Here is a 22438-nt window from a genome sequence, read left to right as displayed (position 1 = left end):
TTTGCATTAAAATGTCCAACTTTTGAGGCGTGAGCTTCCTGCTGTCCCTCCGCTTTAAAAAGATCCCCCACAGAATCGGATAAAAATTACTTGAAGGCTACTGAAACAGGGATTACCACAGTTCAGATGGGAAATTCCTCGCATTGAAGTGAGATTGAAAATATGTATTTTTGCTGAATATTCAACAGTTCTGCGTGTTGAGTTTAATTTCACTAAGGAACAAAAATCACACTTTTGTCTGCCCTTTTATGAAATGTGGTTTTCTTTAGATTCCTTCTGAGTCATCAGCTTTCCAACAATGCAATCCTCAAGGTTCTCCTTCTGGAGCCGCACATATGTGCTCATATCTCGCCCAATTTTTCATGGATTTCCTTCAAATTAGGCTCCAATGATAGCTATTGAAATTATCTACTACTTTGTAAAACATTATGGGAATTTTAAAACACTTCTTGTTGGTCCAAAATGATCTTTTGTGCGCAACCCGGTAAAAAAATCACCGTTTTTTTTGACCAGCACATTATATCAAATATCTTCGAAACGAAAACACTTTTATATCAGATTATTTTTCCTACATGTAGAGCACTTCTGGGGCTACATTTCCCTCATATATGCCAAAACGATATTTCTTCTCCATCTGCCTGAAAAACAGGGTTTTCCCTCGACAAGTCTCGCTTTTTTATGCTGCACGCACCCGCCAAAAATTTCAAGTCGTCCCAATAAACTCTATAATCTGTGTTCTTCTGAAAACGTTCTGTTTGAGTGAAGTAAGCTTTCCTGCAGCAATTCGGCTCTGTCGATGGACTGTTTGTAAACATCTCGAGGTGACTGTGGGAAGAGAGAGGAGCACGACAAACGACCATTAAAAATAGCCAAAGGGTGACAATCTCACTAGAATTTTTCCCATAGAATGACTGTTGACATTTCTGTGTAGATTCCATTCACTGATTTTGACTCTGGACAATTGTTGCAATTCATGAGTGACTCTAAATGGAGGTTTGGGTGTCAAGAAAAGGCACAATGTTTACAGCTACATGACTTTACTTCCATATAATTTGTCATTTTGAGCATAAAAGGCATTTCTGTTGGGGATTTCGGAAAATCCTGGCAAATATTTGTCCACTACTTGATTAAACTCTGCGGTATTATCCTGATTGTGAAGAAATTTTTTATGTACTTCTTCGGTGCATCATCAAAAGCAAAAGCGTGGCAATTTTGAGCTTTTCTTTTCAGTCTTGCTGCGAGCACATTCGCTGACGGTCATTTAGTAGCCCAACTTTTTCAGGGACTTCAAGTCCACATCCCCATAGTAATCCTCACTGAAATATACGACAAGAGGATCATTTATTCGGCAATTCTCATGTGCATTACACTGAAATTGAGAGAATTTGTGATCAAAACACTACAAGAACTAATGGAAATTAATGATATAAATTATATCTTGCTTACCTACAGAATTGATTTTTTTTAGGAGGAACATAGATTTGAATAGATTTTTGGACATTTCTTTATAGAGAAAATGATAACAAATTAATTTGAGAGAGGTTCAAAAATACATTCAGAAAGGTGTGTAAGAAAGATGCTCCAACAAAAGCTGAATCATTACATTGTAAATATAGAGAGAATGAGGAACAATACAATGTATCAATGTGAATAAACAAACATCATTTCATTCCCAAGAATTGATTATTGTGAATGAAATTTTCCTCCCACAAGAATTACAACATTATACTGCAACGATAACAAGACATTCAAAAAGAAGATATTACAACAGATAGGAAGAGAGTTAGTGGCCAATGACTTTGAGACATTATTACAAACAAATTAATAGAGAATAAAAATGAGGAGAAATTTGTGATGTTTCATTTATTTGTTGTTTGTTTATATTAATTAAAAATATTATCATGTACGACTTCTTTCAATGCAATTCTCCATTGTTTTGAAATGTCTTTCTCTTCTTTTTTTTACCTTCCATCTCATTGCATGTTTCTGTGTGTTTTTCTGTTTCTTTTTCATTGTGTCTGAATCACGTGTAAAAGTGTTAATGTTCAATTAATGAGACTCTGTGTGTATTCTTTGTGTGCTGTGTCTCTCAACCTACCAACTACACTTCATCATACAGTGTTGATCGGTGTTTTTTATTTTCTATTTATTTTTCACCAATTTCTGTCTACATTTTCACAAAAAATGTTTCATGGATAGAGAGAGAGAATTTTCTGTGTTCTGCAAAAGTAAAAAAAATTCTATTTGCAAAAGAGGGGAAAAAATAGAATCAATAAATAAAAAAAAATAATATTTAATTTTCTGCAATTAATCTCAATAAGATTTGAGTGTCATCGAAAAATATACAAAGTTTCTTAATATTTTCTGAGTGTTTTCATTTCTGAGTATCTTACAATCTGCAAGTAAAGTATTTAGTGATAGTTTGTCTCTACAAATCAATTAAAAAATCCTTTTTTATGCATTTTATCTTTCTAAATGATCATCAATAAGACATAAAGATCTAAGATTTATTATTTAAAAAAAAAAACAGTCTATAAGTTGTATTCTTATTAACATTGATTCATTTTAGTTAAATTAAAATTTCCATTACATTTTTTCTTTCATCGAGACTTAAATTAAATTGTAAAAAAGTAATCTTTTCGAATTGGTGACAACTCTCGAATTTCTACATCAAAAACGTAATAGTTGCTTTTCTTTCGTGGAAATTCCTACACTTTAAAAGGAGCGACAGAGAGAGTGATAAGGGAGATAAGGATGAGAAGAGTTTGAATTTCCAGTGAGAGAGAGAGACTGAGGGGGAGAGAAAAAGGAGAAGGGGGAGAGGAAAAGTCACAAGAAGGTGGCTGAAAATTGGGGGTGCCTCATGGAGGACTCTTAGTTCTCCTTGATTCCTTGTGGGCGTGGCTTGTTGGGCTTGGTAGCTGGACGAGGTCCATCCTGATTGAGTCCGGCCAGCAATTCACTCTTGCGGATGCTCTTCAAGTCCAGATCGCCGTAATAATCTTCACTGCAATGGGTCAATGAGAAGAACAATTGGACGACGCGATTCACAATGTTCACAGAGCTCCTTTAACCCCAATTTTTCCTTCACACTTCCATCTCTCCCCGCCTATCGCAATTCTTCAGTCCTTGCCGGACTCCGGACAAGACACAAAAATTGGTAAGAACAGGTGTGTCTGAAGTATAGTTTCACTTAATCCTATTATATGTACAAGAATCTTGTGTCCTGCGTATGTTTTTGGGATTTGCGAGACATTTTGTGTCAATTTGGAGGGTGAAGATTAGAAACATTGAATTAGACACACATCAGAGAGAGAGAGAGTTTTGGTGTTAGAAGACCCAGAAAGCCGAAAGATATAAGAATAGTTTAGCACAAAGAGTGTCAAGTAATTTAGTAGCTATAAATGGTTTCTTTTGAAACTTAATGCCAATGCGGTAGAATTTTGTGCGAGAAAAAGCCAATTGTGAGAATTCCATGTGCTTCAAGGATCAACACTTACCATCCGGGAACTTCTTCGGGATCCTCGCAGTTGCCAGTGCCATCGGCATCGCCGATCTTGAACACTGTGCCAATGGGACATCCGTATTCGCGGGCAACACCCTCGAGGCAGATGTAGTATTTGCGGCAGTCATCAGGGTGAGCGTGTCTCGAGAATGTGCCGGAATTTGTGATTTCACCCGGGGCTGGGCAAGCAAATCCGTTGGCAACTTCTGCAATGTCAAACACACGAGGTGAGTTAAGTCCAAGAGCGGAACAAGTTCAGCAGCCTTGATATGGAGTGCAAAACCGAAATTTCGCTAAGAGCGATTGCAGACTTGCCGGTAAACCCTCGAATCGGCGCGAACTCGGATCAATCCTCAACTGGCGCTGTACACAGTCAGGAGTTATTCTTCTTTGTCGACACTAGCGACAATTTCGCTTCGTGTTTTGCTCTCAGCTGTCAATTGAGTTGTTTATTTTATGAAAAAGCGTGAAATTTTACGATAAAATTGCGGAAATAGAATGCGAGTTAAATAAATATCAGTTGAGCCTTCGATATATCGAGAGATCAGTCGCGTTTCATGGCTCAGCCAGCTGTGGATCACCGGCAAGTCTGTAATCGCTCTAACTCAATCGACTCCTAAGCGCAAAATTCACTGGAATTCCACTGAATTCTCAAGAAATTTGATTGCAAAACTGCCTCGGACTCACCCTCATTCTTGCACTCTGGCACTTGGTCAGCCCACATGCAGACGCGAGCCTCGCGATCATAGGCAAGACCAGGTGAGCACTGGTACCGCGAAGCCTCGCCGTTCCAGCAGTTCCAGAAGACATCGCATTTGTTCTCATCGGCGAAAATGCCATACAACCGTGGGCAGTGGTGTGTGCCAATTGGTGGTTCTAATGTGAATGCAAGAACACTTTAGCATGCATGGAGGAAAGTGGAATGTCAACACTCCCTGTGTCGCCATAATTTGATTGCAACTTACCGAGTTGGGAGCGGTCGCCGCAGTCGACATTGTGAATGTAGTCGCAATTCTCTGTCAGGTACTTTGAATCAGATGCATCGAAGGCTAAGCCATTTCCGCATGTTTTCAGCTCGGCCGCGTTATTGTCGCATTTCCAATATTTGTCACATGATGTGTGGTGTGGGTAGAAGCCAAAGTCATCTGGGCACTTGAAGTTCTCCTGGGCGGCGGCTGCAAAAGACAATGGTGTTGGAAGAAGAAGAGATGCTTAGTCTTTTGGCATTTCTCTCGACTCATTGTTTGGGGGGATTTTTGCAGACAATTGATCTTAAACACACCTAAACACACGCTGCAAAGCGCGATAGACGAGCGAAAGTTGGAATATGATCAAAGCTCAATCATCCGCGAGTTGTCACTATTCACAACTCCTCAACATGCACGGAGAGACAATCTTGTGCGAATGACCCAATTTCCAAATGTCACCTTAAGCATCCAACTCCATGTGATGACTTTAAATGAGCGCCTATATCGGCCTTAATTAGCCCCGCAGACGATAGTGAAATTCAATCGATGTCTTGCATCGAGAAAATTGGAATTCAATTTTTACGCAATTTGTCGTTAAAAAAAATGTTTTTTTTTTCCTCACTCTCTGGTCGTTTCACTGAAGAACTCGTTCGTCCTCTGGCTTGTGAGTGGACCCGCGCGCGAGTGAGTGTATTGCGAAAAAAGCGCGCATTCCGAAGAAGTTAATAAAGCTTTGACTCACATCGCTGACACACAGTCGTGTGCACTGGCTTTTTTTTCGACAACTCCCCTCACGAATTTTGCATACTCAATGACAATGATTGGACAAATCAAGTTCAACTAGAAGCTTGAGGGACGAGCATAAGAAACTTTCATGGTCAATAATTGGATCGCCTTGTGCTTAAATTCTGGTGGCCTCTTGAGCCTTCCTCACTCCAAACTTCTGTCGTCTCATTGAAATTCACTCTCATGTTGAGTGCGGGAAAGTAATGGAATCAGCACTTTTTTTATATTCATTCCTTCTGTTTGTCAACCAGTCTATAAAGTGGCTTCGAGTGTTGTTTGCTATTGAAAAAACTTTTACTGGAAAAACATCACGAGAAAATCAATGAGGCAGCGAAGGTGTTCGCATTCATCGCTGGATTGCATTCAGATAAATCAATGCTTGATAAATCAAACTCAGGTGGATTTGAATCTGAGAAAGAAGGCAAATTAATTGCCCGCTGGTGGCATTAGAGCTTTAAAATATGTATGTAGTTCAAGTAGGTTGATGAGTGTGCACAATCTAGAGCTCATATTACCGTCACTTTGCTCTGAGTGCAGCCACTGCAGAGCCACCTTTGAGGATCAAACAATGCTTTGTCAGAGATAAATCTCTCTCGGATGGTAACTTGAAGCTTTTTCCTTGAGATCGTCGCATCCGAGAGACACGGGGCGGGGGAGATTATTATCAATGGGTTGCAGGAAAGTTGCAGAAGAGTCAACCACGAAAGAGGTTGCTCTTCTCATTCACCCGTTCGAGGTGAGCCTTTGTGTCACCTTAGCGCAAAATGGATATTTTATTACAATAAATCAACACCGAAGAATCCACTGAAACTAATTTATCACCATGGTAATTTAATATTTTATCTCACAACTTTTTTTCTTCTCCTCTCATCCTCACCCATAGTCTGTCATTGGCGCTTCTTTCAGTGGGTGATTCATTATGCGTCTTCTTCCCTGGGGGGCATTTTCAAGAAATGCGCCATCCTTCATCTCATTTGTTGTGGCATTTCGCGGCAAATGAGCCACCGTGGCGTGAAGGTGAGACGAACACCCCTGGTATATTATCAATTTAACTCATTTTCCGCACTTCGTCTCCTCTTCTGCGCCTCTTCAGCGCCCGAGAACAAGACAAGACCCCCGAAAGATGATCACACTCCGGTGAGAGTTTATAGTTTCGCGTGGAATGCAGACAATTTTTTTTCGGCTGATATTTCGCATTACAGCGTGCAAAATAATCGATCGTTTTTTGCTGCTCTGCACACATCATGAAAAAGCACATGAAAATTTCGTGATTAAATTACAATCTTTTATGCCTATATCTCACATGAAGCAGTGTCGTGTGTACTTTTTTTTCACCTCACTTTTCTCTTCTGTAATTTTCGAAAGTGAAAGTAAAATAATAAATAAATATACATAATATTAACATCTGTGTGTTCGATTTATTCTTATGCGATGTGGAGTTCGGCAACTGGTTGTACCACCAACTACATAAGAGCTCTCCGCCAGCGTGCCATAGCTTAGAGGTGTGGTCCAATCTTTTGAGATCGGCGGTGAGGCACGAGGAAGAGAAGTGGATGGGAAAATAGAGACTTATCAGTGAAAAAAATCTTCAGCAAATATGTTTGACAAATTTTTTCACCTTCTTGTGCAAACACTGCTATTTCTCTGCACACAGACACACAAAAAACCGCGCAAAGGTGAGAGATTTGCAGAGATGCACAATTGACGTTGAGAGATTGTGTAAGAATTTGTCACAGAAGTTGCAAAAGTCAAGAAGTTATCAAATTTTGATCGACTGAGTGGCGATGGTAAAATGATTTTGATATCTCAATTTCAAGATCAAGATCAAGGTCATGAAATCCTCAAAAGAACACAAATTGAGCGATAGAACTTTCTGGAATATCAAAAATTGATAAATGGTATCATTTCAAGGTCACTAACTATAGCCAAACTTCTGACAATTTCCAGAGAAATCTCTTTTCTTAGCAAAGTCTACGCGACTTGTGTAAACAATCGCTCAACACTGAACGATGCTAATCGTGGCGATAAATTTACGTGCAATTCCGTGGCGCAAGCAGAATAATTGAAGAGGCACAAAGTGTGGTAAAATCACACAATTTCTTCTAATTGAATTTATTGGCCGTCATTAGATATTGCAGGCATGCGAGAGAGTGAGAGAAAAGGCGCGAATTTCAATTCCGCTCAGGCGGGCGGCGCGCGTTGAGAGAAGGTAGAAAAATTACACATTCTCGTAATATTTCTTCAATTGCATAACATATGTGATAAATTGGAGAAAATCCAGCAACTCAGAGTGTGTGTGTGTGTGTGTGTGTGTGTGTGTGTGTCTCCAAAAGCCGAAGGACAGCTAGATGGCATGCGAACAGACGCGTTGTGACCCATTAAGACAATAACCCAGTGATCTCAAGCGGAGATCGTCAGAGAAGTATGAAAAGAAGTAGAAGAAGAAGAAAAAACGCCTTAAACCCGTTTATCTTATTTCCATTCCACGAAGAAATAGAAATAATTTTACCTTGAAATGATGAAGACTCTACAACACAGCGCAGAAAAAGGCAATTTCTGAAGAAATCACCGTGCGCGCAAAGGCGTTGCGCGAAAGCGAAGATGCTCCACCAATTTGCATACTAATCAGCACTTCCTTATGGCATATCAGCCAATGTATTCACTCAAAATGTAACTCTTATGTGCATAAATTTGCTCACTATCGATTTGGATATTTTGTAATCCGGCCTAACGACAAAATCGGTTGTGTAACGACGCATGTTGACGAAAAAAAATAAGAGCCACAAGTGTGGTAAAATTCACCTCCTCCTTTTGGATGATTTTCAACAGAGGCGTGAAAAATTGCCGAGAAGACTTGGAATGTTGCAGAGAGACGAAAAATAGCCCAACATGTCCAGGATTTCACATGTTGAGTGAAAGAATGTGGTTTGTCTACCCGAAAAGTCACAAATTTCCCACTCAATTTGCCCGTTTTTTTTTCTCGGAATTTTTGACTATTTCTCCACCACGTGGTGATGATTTGGCGGCAACGGCGGAAAATACAACACCGCGTGAGAAGGTGAAGACAAATGAGACCGATTAAAGTAAATTGGTGACAATTTAAAATTAAATTTCACAAGAAACCGCTAAAATACAGAGCATTTGAGGCTAATTTGAATTTTAACAATTCAAACTTTTTCACGATTTAAGGTCAAATTTGCGACTGTGTTGTGTGAAATATGTACATTTTTATCCGGAAATAATCGCTTATTTGTGGTTTTGCTGTGCAAAGCGTCTGCAGGAGAGGAACAGGTAAATCAGTGTTGGGAGATATATCGCTTAAAATGGGTTTCTGTGTAGTGCAATGCTGAAAATTTCACTTTTATCGAAAACCGGTCGATCGAATGTATCATAAGACTTTTTACCATTTCTGCGTCTCCACCAATTACCGTCTGTTGGTCTCTTTCCTCAATCTCTATTACCAAATTCCCCGCACAACATTTTGGGTGATTATCTTCAAATTATCTTCATACAGAGCGCGCATTTCTCCGATAATCTTGAGCCTGAAATTTTTGATGAAACTTTTTGGGGAGAAAATGAATTGTCTCTAAGTGCGTGAATTTCGTTGAGTAACACCTTTCAGTGGGTGACTCCGAAGGCAAAGCGAGTTCATTTCTTATGTCTCCATCTTCGTAAGTGTGTGTGTGTCTCGGTAAGAGTGCAATTAGGAATGCAAATGTGAGTCGATATGAAGAGCGGGGAGACAAAGTGTATTATTTTCATGTAAAGCATTCACAAGCTGGAGCACGACTTTGGCTGAAACTTGCATGACGTTATGAATGAATAAACATTAGAATTGTTGTGTGTCGCGGTCGCATTTATTACTTTCCATTTCATTTTATACATAGAGAGACTTTGCTCACATGTCTCTCACTCTCTTTTGTGGAGTACAGCGAACTCATGCCTCCCTTTTGGTTCGTTTTCAGCGCCTTGGCGTATGCCTCAGATAATATAAAATTGCCAGAGACACAATATTTTACATAATTACACTTTGGAATTTATCTCTCTTTCTCGCACTCACGGATTGTAATTTGTCAATTTTTCCAACTTCAATTCTTATAGCAATTTCCAGCTGCCCAATGGAAGAGAACAAGAGAGATACGCGGGAGGGAAATAATTGGAAATTGTTGAAGAATTTTTCTCAGTAGATTTCTCAATTGATCGAGGACACGGAGGTGCAGCGCAATCTTAATTGTTTTTTCCTCCTCACAACTCACACGCCACACAGAGTCATGGCCCACAAAGATTGGGCACCTCAAGCACAATTTCTTGCACCATCTCATCTCTGACGCATCATTTTTCCGTGCAAAATGCCCTCCTACGGGAGTCCATGGCGAGGTGCACACGTTAATTTTGTAACGAAGACATTAGCGTGGTGCAAGAAAGGTGGCTGAAGCACGAGAGAGTATGCAAAAGACGGCATTATGAACCATTTGCAATCGTGTCTGCAGCTCAAGCCACGAAAAAGCTCGCGAATGCGCGCGAGAAAAATCACAAAAATAATTAGAATTTCAGCAAGGAATTCCAAACATGGATTCGATGGGGAGAATAAAGAAAAAAAAGGTGTGAGAAAGAAAAACACACAATTTCACACGCGGAGTTGGTTGTTTGAGGAGAAAGTTTTGATGATTTTGCCGATGCAAAAAAAAAACCATCTCACAAGTTGTAATGCAAGCAAATTCCAAACAATTTGACTCACCTCAATTTTCGGTAATGACTTGGAGAGGGGAAAAAAATCAATAAAATTCGTCAGAAAGCATCAGGCAGTTTATCCATCTTGACAGGGTCATTAAAGGAGGATGAAATGGTCAAATCTTGACACTGATCTCGGATAGGAAACGCGCTCAGTTCGGGGAAAAAAAAGTATCTCAAACTATGTCAAGAGGGTAATCAAATGACACACAGCATTGAACACAAAACTGCCACTTCTCTCGTGTGTGCGAAAACTGGAGAAAAAGTCACTTTATTGAATTATTTGCAGCCAATAGAGAAGTGTCTTATCTATGATGACTGTCGTCGAACTCAATTAATCTTATCCTTTCTGCATATTTGTTCATTCAATTGGATGAAAAGGATGAAAATGATGGAGTTTAAGAGTGTCAAGTCAGAATTAGACTTTTGAGGTTCTTTTCAAAGTTATTTCCGGACACACAAATGTCATTAAATACAGGAAATGACAACCATTAAGTAATAAATATTAAGAAAGATTATCCAACAATCGGATCACAAGAGAGACATTTTTATAACCTCTCCTATAATGCATTAGGAACAAACGCATATTCAGACCTTCTCTCATGTAATCTTGAGACTTGTCTTTGAGACTTATAGGCAATCTTATATTACACTTTTTCCGCTGCCCAATGAGCCTCAAATAGGCGTGAATTTGGTGGTGTGACCCATCGATTTCTAGTGAAATGGTGTGATAAAAAGAGATTTCAGCACTTAGAAGAAATGCACTAAAATTTCTCTCCACTAGAGATTGACTTTATTGTTTAGAAAGCTGCTCCAGATTGGAAAAAGTGCACTTCACTTTTACGTTTGATTGAAAAATTGATTCAACGAGAAAAAAAGATCACAGGTGTTCGATGTGAGTGAAAAACCGTGGAAACATCACATTGGAATTTCATACAATTTCATAAGATAATTCACAAGATGTGTGTGGAGGGATTTTCTTGCATGCCACAAGAATATGGTAAGATGGAAGAGTGCTCGCGGTGCTCGCGAATATCAATGGCATGTCGCGAAGGTGTGCTGAAAATTGCACAAACAGAGGAGAAAAAGAGTGTCAACGGTTGTCACGTGTCAATCTCTTCCCATTGACCGTGTCTATTCTTGTGGACATCAAACTTCCATCCTGCCATTGTCTTCGCGCCGACCGTTGATTATGACTCTAATGGAGAATTTTCCGTTCTTCGCTCGCGCGCGCCTTAATTTGGCGTCTGAGAAACAGCGCTCTTCGTTCTCTGCCTCAACTCCATGAGACACTATGCACAATGATAGTGATGAATAATAAAGATTGAGTGAAAAAATCTCAATGAATTTTAAAATTGAGCTCACGCATTTCTGTCAATGAACCTGAGAAGCTCTTTCCACCACCTCGACACCTTCATTATGCGCTGTGTGCTCTTTTTCCACCTCTTCCACGGTATTTATCTCATCAAATGGCTATTTTCTTGCACGTCACTCCTTCACTGTCGTCTGTCTTCTTCTTTTCTTTCTGTCACCCGAAAAAACTCTTTGCCGCGACTTGTTACGTGAAGTTCGAAGATGAACCACCCGAAAAAAAAGTCATCCAAACAGATTTCTATGCAAATTTCAGGAAGAAAACGTGCAAGTTTGAGCAATTTTCTCTCATTGGTATTTATCTTTGGTGCTCAGCGGATGATGAACCACGCAAAGGTACAACAGCCACTGGAATTGATTGAACTAATTTCACTTTTTATTTCAAAAAAAAATTTTTTTTGCCTCTCTCGCATCTCGTGATGGTCAGAAGAAACACGCTCCAAACGGGAGAAAGAAGTGTTTTTTGGTTCTGCAAGATGAACACAAGAAATTCGTCGTTTTCTTCTCTGTGCACTGCACTGAGAGAAACAATCCAAATAGATTCCAGTAAAAGTTCATTGTTTGCTCTATCTTTGGATAGATTCAACAATACCTCAATTAGTGAATATAACTACAGATCCTTTAGGATGTTTCCAAAGAGGATCTGTGTGTGCTGCAAATTTATATCTAACGAGTAATTGAATCAATTGGAATTAGAATTTATTTCTCCTGCTCTTCATGCTGATGAAAATTATATTCCAATCAGTGAAAATTATGTTTCCTCCCACATTATATAGACTATGCAATCCTAATGGAGTCAAATAAATCGTCGCACAATGCAAAATTGGCAAGATTAGAGTTATATGGAATTCGAAAATTCAGTCACTTTTCACTTTCATCGGACATGGAGACGCGGTGAAAGAAGTGTTTCGCCAAAGTGGAGAGCAAGTCTGGGTGTGTTTGGAATTTCATGATGCAGTCTTTCATCAACACTTTTTGGCCATATAATGCTCAGGGTGGGAGACGAGAAATATATTACTGAGAGAGGCGAAAAATGTATTATGCAACGCAAGTACCAAACATCCCATCAGCCCTCGCAGCTTTCGTGGGTTTGCCGATGAAAACGAGTCAAGAATGAGAAAGTGACACGAATCCTCTCACTTTTTCTTCTTTCTCCTCGACGGATTTCTTGATTAACATTTTCTTTTCTCTTGGCAAACTCAAAACAATTTTCATGTCTCATTGAATTCTTTGCGCACAGTTCTTTCTTCATTTCAATGCTTTTGGGCCATATCGCACTTGATTGTCTTTCGTTTCGTCAAAAAAGGATTGTACAGAACTTGAGGTGTTTATGTGATGTGTGTTAATCCAGACAGAGAGAAGAAAAAAAGTCCATTGCAAGGGAGTTGAATTGAATAAATTTCATTTGTACGTACCGAATCCGACAATAGCAATAACCACAATTAAACACTGTCTCATTTTGGCTGTGTTCCTTTTTCTTACAAGAATAATTATACGACTTAATTGATGTGCGCCCTAAACTCGCTGTAGGTGCCAAAAAGTGTCTCTTTCCTCCCGTGATTGAACTGAATGAATATCGGTCTCAACACACGTCTTCCTCGCGCAACAACTCAATAACCAACTGTGTTTGTGAAACTTTTACCATTCTCTTTTTATACCCAGGTAAAGGTGTAAAGGCGATTTCGAGAAATAAGTGGGGCTCCATCCATAAGTTCATAACACTATATAGATAAAGTGTTGGACGCCAAGAGAAGAAATAGTTGTACGATACACATTTAAAAATATTAACCAATTGTTCACTGGTTTTTAACATCAAGTTTCCAAGTATTTTCCTCCAACTCATTCAATACTCACCCATGTCACCATCCCCACCCTTGGCCGCAAGATGAAAATTTTCACTGTATTTTACCAACATTCCCACCAACCGCATGAAATTTATATACCTCTTTTTTACCTCTTCAACCAAAAGAATTCACCTCATCTCACTTTACCACACCAACACTCTGCCAAGCCAAACACACTGTCAATGTGCACAAGAAGTGAATAATAAAAATTGTTAATCCAGTTTCCATGTGAAGTTGAATATTGATGCCTTTTTTTCTCTCTTCTTTCGTCTTCTCACAATTTGACGAGCTAAAAGGTGCACTGATTAGTTAAAATAGTAATTGGGCTGATTGACTTAGAGTGGGAAGCGAGTGATTGTTTTGTTGGGTAAATTGGAATTGAACGGAGAAAAAATGAGTATTCATTGACACAGAAAATGTCTTCATGCGAGTGCATTTGTATCAATTTCTTTTCTCAATAACCAACATTTTACAATTGTGCATTATTTGCTTTGAGAACCACCAGAGCATTGACGTGATTCTGACGCCGCACAGTGTTAACAATGCGTGAATGAAAACATTCTTAAGTTAATGCAATTGCAGAAAGCACAATAAATATCAATTTGAAGAGTTTTCAGAAGGAAAAAAAAAATCTCATAATTTGCTATGTCAAATTCCATATTTTCCATGGAAAAAACCAGGAGGAAAAACTTCTGAGTAAACAATTTTTGTGTTAATTGTGCACAAGAAAGCAGTCAAATAAGTTTCTTTCTCGCCACTTGAGAGGAAACACTCTTCAATTTTCTCCTTCCTCAGCAGTTTAGGACAATGTGGGCAAAGGGACGGCAGACAATTGCCACATTCCTGCAGGCAGTGAAAAGACATTGGAGGTAAAAGGACTCCGAAAGCACGAGAGAAATGCAATTATTGCACGTGAAAGAGTCTGTGACACTGAGAATGTTGGCGTATTAGAAGGAGAGACATGAAAATGAGTGAATTCCGCTTTCGTTGCAACCTTACGTAATAAATTGGTTGTGGTGTGCGCAATTGAGAAGAGGTGGTTTTGTCGGAGAAATGCCCTTCACTGTGCGGGGGAAAACTATGGGCTGTATACGATGTTGAAAACCCTGATTGCGGCAAGAGACGCAAATGGAGGGAAGGTGGAAGTGGGAGTTTGTCTCCGGTCACGGGTAACAACAAGCTTCTTGGACAAATCGGAAAGGAAACACCTAGCCCCAAGCACTTTTTCACCTTCATTTGACGACGCACGGCATTGAAATGTGAACCACCACGAATTCTCTCTTTTTTTTCTCACATTTTACATACACTTCCATATATTACGCTTCCCTCTCACCTCTGTGATCGTCTCATGAACTCCCATCGTGCAGAACATGCCTCCATTGAGATATTAAATTGATTCTGCACCACTAATTGATTCTCAATCATTTCATCTCCGACATCAATACACGTGAAAGCGTTTTTTCCAACACATGGTGGGAAGCATTTAAATACACCATTCATGGATGAATATTTAACCTGGGAAGTTTATGTTGTTGATACGCCCAAGAAATGCTTGAAAACTCCGCAGAAATTCATGGTGAAAAGTCAAGGAGTTGATTCTTCAAGACGCTTAGAAGTTCTGTGAGCAATTTAGGTATAAATAATTCAAAAAATATTGAGGACACGGAGAAATTTAACAAAAAAAACCGTCTTGTTCACACATTTTCCAATTAAAAATGCACAAAATGAATGGAAAAGATTCTTCTGCATTATTAATTCAGTTCAATTCACAATTCAATATGACTCTTTCTCCGCTCTGCATTATTATTATTATGTTCTGCAAAAAAATCCCCACAATAGGAAAGAAGTGTGATCGCAAATGTAACCAATTGTGAACTCTTACATTTCTCCACAGATCAGTTGGTGCAAAAAAGAAATCACGCTCCTCTCTTTTGCACAATACTCTTCATTTAGCATTAATACTATAAACATCCAATATTGTTTTGAGTCTGCTCGTAATCTCATTAGGTGCTCCACCGCGGCAGATTCATATTATGTATTTATCGAAATTCCTCATTGTTCACTTCGGGCTGAGAATTGAACCGTACTCCATTAAATTTGAAATCACAGATAAAATCAAGTGAGGCATATTAAAGCTAATGACTACATGGTGGATTTTACATAAATAAATAAATAAAAAATACTCAGCGTGAATTTCCTTTTGACACACTTTTCACTGATGGCGGAGTGGAAATAAGCTCTCAATCCAAATGACATAATTGCTCGAAAACCAACATTTAAATTCATATCAATTATTACAGACACACTCACTTTATCTCGATTTTGATGAAACATTATTAAATACATAATTCCTCGAGCGAAATGTGTCTATTGCGTCTGGGCACGAGAAATACTTCAGAGCATATGAGGTGTAAATTTTTCAATTTCAGACAATTATCATTATGGTGTAAATAAAATGGTTCGTAAAGTAGTATTTATAGGTAAAATGTGGGGATGTAAAATTATGTTTCTGCAATTAAAATTGGTCATAGAGTAACTTCAATGCAATTGCCGTGTTTAATGTGTAACATTGCCCTTATTTTGTAACGCAAATCCAATGCTTGCCAAGCATATCGTAAAGGGTTTGATGTTGATACGCCAAAAAGTGTTGCAGTGATTTGATTTTGATGAATATTTCAAATCATATTCATTTTGGCTCGACGAAATAAGGTTTCACGAATTAAATACAATTCAGTGCAATTTTTCCGTACAAATTTAAACTATAATTTAAAAAACTGATAAATATCTCAGCATCTTCACTTGATTTCTTTTTAAAATATCCCACAATTGTTTGTATTAAAGTGTATTAAATGAATTCTTTGCCAGAAATTTGCCAATATTACCTGAAAACACCTTCTAAAACATTCATTAAAGTGTTAATATTGCGCTGTAAATAATATTTTGTGAATGTTTCAGTTAATTTTATTAGTTCTAATTGAAATTTTGACTGAAATATTGCGAGTTCATAGAAAAAACTGAAAAAATTACTTTCCAAAGGCAATTTTCAAAAATATTCGAGTATTTTTTATCCAAACAAGTTCCCAAAAATCAACTTTTGCCAAATATGATTTTCTTTTAAAATTGAAGAACGTTTTAGGGCGATTTTGACTGAAGTTTGGGACAATTTGATGAAAAATTGAATCGTTTTTTGGATAAAAAAAACTTTTTTTTTCTATTATCCCATAGAATATAAACTTCAGATTTTTTTCCAGTAGTAAAACAGATAAAGAACTTTTCATAGTTTTCGATTCACTGAGATATAATTTTTCAATGATTCAATGTGATATTGTTTAATGATGGCATAAATCACACACTTGAAGCGGAATATTTGAAAAAAAGATGTATTTCAGATAGAGAGAGAGTATTGCATTGTCTTTTATCATTTCTTCTCCACTTCAGCACTTTTCTGCCATTGAAAGTTTTTTTTTGTGCGCGGAAAAGAGGAAAAAAAATGCGGCGCCTAAAAATCCAGATTCATCGACAATTGTGCGATTGTTCTAGTATATTTCACATATGTTGGCTCTCTCTCTGCCATCACGCGATGATGGTTGAGTGCGGAATAGATGAGATTACGGGTGAATTTTCGTGGCGTCGACAGAGGGCTTACAAGACAGGCGAAGGGTGGAAAAACACATGGAGATCTCCATCTGCAATTCCAGTGAGTCATTTCGAGTGTTGCATTTAAATGCGCCTCGCCAGGAGCCAAAAGTACGAGCATTCCATGTGGCACACATGACTGAGGCTTTTGGTTTGCGTTTGATCCATTCATATGCCAAGGACAATGCCACATTCTCCAGCAGTCGTCGGATTAATTAACCAGAAATGACCGACTGCAATTGCAGCCGTGCAGCTCACAGTTCACCTCTCGGGACGACTAAACGCCCCATCAACCCTCAGCCCGGGGAGTCTCCCCCACGGACGCTCTTGTGCATCTCTGCCACCTGCATCGCCCGCCCTAATCGCACAGACATTCTTGATCGCCCTGCCCAATTATTCCTGGCACATGTCATGTGGCGACAGCTTAATATTGCGAGTTTTGGGGATCGTCTTTCGGCTCTTGAATTCAGACCAAACTCCGCCAATTCCTGCGCGACAGTAAAAATCTGGGCGATTTGTGTGTGTCGAAATTGCACAGACGACATACATTGGCCCAAGGTTAACACCATCGTCATCGTGCAAGTGAAGAGTAAGAGTGCAAAGAAGTTACAGGGCAAATTGCTCACTGGCCTCCCAGACTGTCTCGCTGTTCAGCAAAAAATCCGACAAATCTCTTCGCTCTCTCTCTCTGGAAGATCAAGCCACAAACCGCGCTTGGCAAGGAGAGAAGAAGAAGAAAAAATCAGCAATGCACAAAATGTTGTCAACTTAATAGAGATGCTTTATGATCTACAACTCAACCTCGAGCATTCAGCAATTAAGTAAGTGCTGACGCCACGTGATTTACAGACAGATCTCAATAGTGCTGAGTTGAAGACAAGTCACCACCTTTGAGATTAATTCCATCGCTGTTTTTTTTCTCCCACCTCGGAAAAGTGCAACGAGATGCTTGAGGAAAAGTTCATGAGGAAATAAATGGGTGTAAAATCACCTCTCAAAAATTAATTGATTAACAACCTTGTTAGCATTTTTCCTTTTTTTCACATATGAATTAAGGCAAATTCTTCAAGTTGCTTGACCACCAAGTTTAAAAATAATTTCATGCTGAGTCACATGAGAAACGAGAAATGTGGCGTTGAAAATGTAACAAAATGTGTGACCAGAAAATTGACCGTCTGAAATTGTATTTTGCGGTGCAAAGACGCTTTGGAATAATCGCAGACTTCTCAGATGTCCTCGATGTTAATTTGCCGCCGTCTTTGCCACATGAATCACAACTCTTTTCCATCGCCCAACGTTAAAACATCATATTCGGCATAATTCGCACTTCGACGGGTGAATCGAAAACTATGAAAAGTCGATTTATCATAGTTTTCGTCTTATGAATGTTTGAAAAGCTTTTTATTAGTTCTTTCTGTACAAAAATTTCATTTAAAAAGCACAAATGGAAAAAAAGTATCAAAAATTGCAGTCAAACGCATAAAACGCCTCTTCAGAAAATAATTTTAGATGTTCAGAATTATCTTAAAAGTTTTTTAGACTTTGAATGAATATTTCTAATATTTTTTAAATTTTTTTCACTTAAAAACTTTTAATAAAAATTCAAATACAGTGTAAAAAATTGATTTTTTAGGACTTGTTCGGATAAAATCGATTTTGTAAAGTAATATTTTCAGTTTTTCTTTTAACTTTGCCATATTTTAGTCAAAAATTTCAATAAATACCGATAAAATCAACTGAAATTATCACAAAATAATAAATTCAGAGCAATATTTTCACTTTAACGGACGATTTGAAGGCGTTTTGAGGGTTTTCAAGTAAATTTGTCAAATTTCTCAGCTTCATTAACGCTAAATTTTGAACTTGCTTTGCTGAAAAATTGCGATTTTGGCTTTTCATAGTTTTCGATTCACCCGTCGACTTGTGAGACGATTAATAACACCGGCAAAAGATGGAAAGTGCAGTCTTCAGAGATGTGAAAATGCAAATTGCTCCTTTGTCATTGGGATCTTGGGCGATAAAATGCTTCATTCACGCGAATATATATCATCTTGCCGTGCTTTCAATTTATTCGAAAGCCTTTGCCATTGCAGGGCATGCGATTTTTACACTCAAAAAAGGTGAAATGATCGAATTAAACATATTTTTAAACTGGTATTGACATTGACTTTTTCACGTTTTCAACTTGATTTTCAATGAATTTCACTCAACGCTTGAATTTTTTTTTCTTCGGACACGCTGGGAACTTTATTTTGTCTCTTTTAACGCCATTTACCCACCTCAATCAATTCGCTCCACTGACCAGTGGACAAAAAAAACTGCCCCGAAATATATTCTCCAAGACACTTTTGGCGGACAAAATTCACATGGTGATTAGGAAATGACCGACAAACTGGTCGTCGCAACATTGTCAAGATCTCTCGTGCGATCCGTGCTTCCGGTGCGCTTCTTAGAATTCAATTAGCCAGCACTGATACCGCGATGGAGAGGCAAAGAGTACAATTGTGTGAAATTCCACGCAGAGTCCCTGAAAAAATGTGAATGTGCCATCAAACCATCTACAATTTTGGTGTCTTGGAATTGTTTAACGGGTCAGATAAGACCTCCAAGAAGTGCGCGCGGGAGAGAGAGAGGGAGAGATTGAAGTGAATGCGCCTACAATTGACTGTGCATTGCGCATAAAATAGCCATTCATTAAAATGACTGGTGATGTTTGAAGTTTCCTCTTGACTTACCAACACTTCTTTTACTCATATATCCACTCCATTAATATTCAAAGGGTTATATTAGCTCTTAGTGCTTTTTTTTACCAACGCTAAATCCACCTCTCTTGGTCTCCCCCGTCTGAGAAACTCTTACAAAACGTGTGTGTGCAGTTATGTAAAGTGCATTACAAATTTTTTTTGTAGCCGGGCAAACACTTCTTTTCTATTCTGCCATCATCACCATCATCATTACCATCTACCCATCAATTGGAATCATTAATTAGTTTGTCTCAATTTGGGCCACATTCACTTCCTTCACCAACTTCAGGCCCTTTTATCTCCCCTGATCGAAATTGGTCATTTTGCAGCGGGAGACCAATTTAGTTAATACTTCTTTTTCGTCACTTCAAAAAATCCACAATCATTTATTTACATCTTTTTCCTCAACCGTCCAAAATCAATACACATCGTCATCATGTCAGGGTGTCACGGGTGTAAAAGGAGTCCCACAGAGCCATTCTCTCTGTCTCTGGGAGCTGACAGAACTCCAATCTCTCAGAGATGTTGAGACACTTGAAAGGAGGACCAGTAACTGCCACTGGATGCCAGAGTTCTGGTCTTGTAGCATCGCAATTCGGGTTCCCGGTTGCAGCAAATGTTGTCCATATCGTTACCATGCGATCGATAGCCTTGTATTCTGTGCTATCCTTGGAAATTGTTACTTCGGTGAAGGAGTTCTTGAATAGACACGGCAATTCATCTCCATGACAAATTCCAGACACTCCAGGTTCTGGGCAGAACAGTGGCTTCACGAACACAAGAGTCGGCAAATCGTGGTTGAAGCGATAGAGAAAAGTTGGAACTTTGAAGGAATTCTCGCATCTGGATCGCACTAGCCTTGTTATTCCGTGTGCAAAGTCCTTATCAGTATACATCTGCAGAGATAAAGGCAATTAATATAAATATTTCACACAATTAACCAGTGGAAACTTACATTTACGTAATTGTCGTGCTTTTCTTGGGCTGTTTTCGTTTTATCAAAGTAAAAATCTTTAATCTTGTCTGCGATAATCTTGCGTTCAGCACTGTTCATGGGTAATTTGAGATCCAACGGAATGCAATCTGTCAAGCTTGGATCTTTCTTCTCAATTTTCTTCTTGATGTCTGGATAGAATATTAATCCTTCCTCACTGGTCATTCCAACCATCACTGGAATTGCATTTCCCCACGCGGTTCGACACATCTCTCGCGGATGCCGAGGAATCATGCATTGATCACTTTGGTAGTGTTCAATGGACGGGACGAAGTGATTGATGGTGCCTTCTTGCTTAATCTCTGGCGTCAGCACAGTTTCTTGCGCTGTAACAATCTCCATGTGATCAGCAGCCATCAGAGTTTGTAAGATCGCCGCTTCACCGCCAATTCCATTCCATCCCAGAGCCTGGGCTAAGCGTCCTGCCCAGTCTCGATCAGGAGACAAGGCCCAATTGCTGAAGGCAGACCCCGACTGGACGATGGCCCGATGGAAGAGACCACGCGACAGTTCTGATATCAAATGATAGTGCACAGAAGCGCCTCCAGCGCTTTCCCCAAAGATTGTGACACAATTGGGATCTCCGCCGAAGTAGGAAATGTTATTCTTCACCCACTTCAGAGCCATGCTTTGATCCTTCAGTCCAGCATTGCCAGGGACACTGAGATTGGGATCGTGCAGATTGAGGAATCCCAGAGCGCCGAGGCGATAGTTGATTGTCACGAGAACAACATCTTTCTCAATGAGGAAATCCGGTCCATAGACTTGCGTCTCATTTGATCCGCACACAAAGCCACCGCCGTGGATGAAAACCATGACTGGGAGCAATTTCTTAGGGTCAGACTGTCAGAAAGAGCGATAGCATAAATCATTTGTTATCAAATCGGGCCAAAGTACTCCAATTGCACACTTACATTCCTGGTGAAAACACTCAAATGAAGGCAATCCTCTTCGCCCTGAAATGTTTCCAGGAACATCATCTTCTGGCTGCATCCTTGGCTCTCCACTGTGCAATCCAACACTTCCGTCCAAGGCTCAGCAGGTTCTGGATCCTAGAGAAAAATATCACAGCGTTACGCTGAAGGTCTCTCAATTAATCAGAAAATTCTACTGGCAAGAACTTACCTTGAACCTAAGGCTGCCAATTGGAGGCTTGGCATAGGGAACTCGGTAGAAACTGAGGTACTTTGTGCCCCAGAGATTTTCACTGTGGAGCCCCCGAATGGGGCCCAGAGCAGTTCGCGCAACAATTGTGTTCGACATCATTCACAACACTGACAGACGAGACTTTTATCTTCTCCACTTTCACACTTTGCTCATACGCAGAGATTAATGCTCTTCTATCTTGAACTGGGGGTTTTGGCTGCTCTTCTTATCACCACACCATAAGACTTTATCTGCGTCCAACCGAAGGGGAAATATTGACTGTCACGATGAACACGTACGCTGTCAGATTGAAAACACATTCGCCTTCGAGTGTATTCATTACTACACAATTTTCTGTTTGCTTTTTCCTTGACAAAATGCCCTGAGTCATTGGCGGCGTGTGTGTGTGTTTCACTGAAAATTGCTATAAATACTTTGTTGCCATTTTTTACAGTGCAAATTGATATTTAATGCTGCGCATAGCATGAGATGACTGATAAACAGGTTTTTCTCTCTCCCAAAAACGGTTGGAGTGTTTAAAATAACAATTTTTACCCGTAAAAAAAATGATCAATTAAGGACTCCATCAGCGTTATATATAAATTTTCCCATGAAACGTACAACTAGGCAAGGATTCATATATAAAGCCACTTCACCTCTAAACGAAGATTCATCTTCCACGGTGATAAATTTCAAAGAGTTATTAGCAATAT

General features: G+C 39.2%; 2 protein-coding genes across 3 annotated transcripts; both read right to left on the bottom strand.

Moving 5' to 3' along the window:
• Positions 1–1024: 1024 nt before the first annotated feature.
• Positions 1025–13010, bottom strand: LOC132258160 (protein obstructor-E). Of its 2 annotated transcripts, none has more exons than XM_059755302.1 (5): positions 12777–13010; positions 4471–4680; positions 4193–4381; positions 3501–3711; positions 1025–1316 (listed from the first exon to the last, which is right to left on the bottom strand). In XM_059755302.1, exons 1-5 carry the CDS (start codon positions 12817–12819, stop codon positions 1262–1264), a joined length of 708 nt encoding a protein of 235 aa, XP_059611285.1. In that variant the 5' UTR covers positions 12820–13010; the 3' UTR covers positions 1025–1261. The 2 variants fall into 2 exon arrangements, with proteins under 2 accessions (XP_059611285.1, XP_059611284.1); XM_059755301.1 differs by lacking the exon at positions 1025–1316 and adding an exon at positions 1871–3007.
• Positions 13011–19891: 6881 nt separating this feature from the next.
• On the bottom strand, positions 19892–22073 carry LOC132257757 (esterase B1-like). The gene is made up of 4 exons (XM_059754787.1): positions 21705–22073; positions 21494–21631; positions 20541–21422; positions 19892–20481 (listed from the first exon to the last, which is right to left on the bottom strand). Exons 1-4 carry the CDS (start codon positions 21843–21845, stop codon positions 20020–20022), a joined length of 1623 nt encoding a protein of 540 aa, XP_059610770.1. The 5' UTR covers positions 21846–22073; the 3' UTR covers positions 19892–20019.
• Positions 22074–22438: the final 365 nt, after the last annotated feature.

This window comes from Phlebotomus argentipes, unplaced genomic scaffold (assembly GCF_947086385.1).
Source record: "Phlebotomus argentipes unplaced genomic scaffold, Phlebotomus argentipes genome assembly scaffold_4, whole genome shotgun sequence".
In the NCBI taxonomy this organism is placed as follows: Eukaryota; Metazoa; Arthropoda; class Insecta; order Diptera; family Psychodidae; genus Phlebotomus; species Phlebotomus argentipes.
The sequence above is the reverse complement of the archived record's forward strand: the minus strand, read 5'-3'. Positions and strand labels throughout refer to the sequence as shown.

Excerpts from the sequence above, each read along its gene's own strand:
- LOC132258160 (XM_059755301.1), bottom strand. The coding sequence starts at position 12,819 with ATGAGACAGTGTTTAATTGTGGTTATTGCTATTGTCGGATTCG. Across the intron at positions 4,681-12,776 it reads TATTGCTATTGTCGGATTCG|CCGCCGCCCAGGAGAACTTC; the intron begins GTACGTACAAAT and ends TGTCTTTTGCAG. Across the intron at positions 3,008-3,500 it reads CCCGAAGAAGTTCCCGGATG|TGAAGATTATTACGGCGATC; the intron begins GTAAGTGTTGAT and ends GACCCATTGCAG.
- LOC132257757 (XM_059754787.1), bottom strand. The coding sequence starts at position 21,845 with ATGATGTCGAACACAATTGTTGCGCGAACTGCTCTGGGCCCCATTCGG. Across the intron at positions 21,423-21,493 it reads TGAGTGTTTTCACCAGGAAT|TCTGACCCTAAGAAATTGCT; the intron begins GTAAGTGTGCAA and ends TCTTTCTGACAG. Across the intron at positions 20,482-20,540 it reads AGCACGACAATTACGTAAAT|ATGTATACTGATAAGGACTT; the intron begins GTAAGTTTCCAC and ends TTATCTCTGCAG.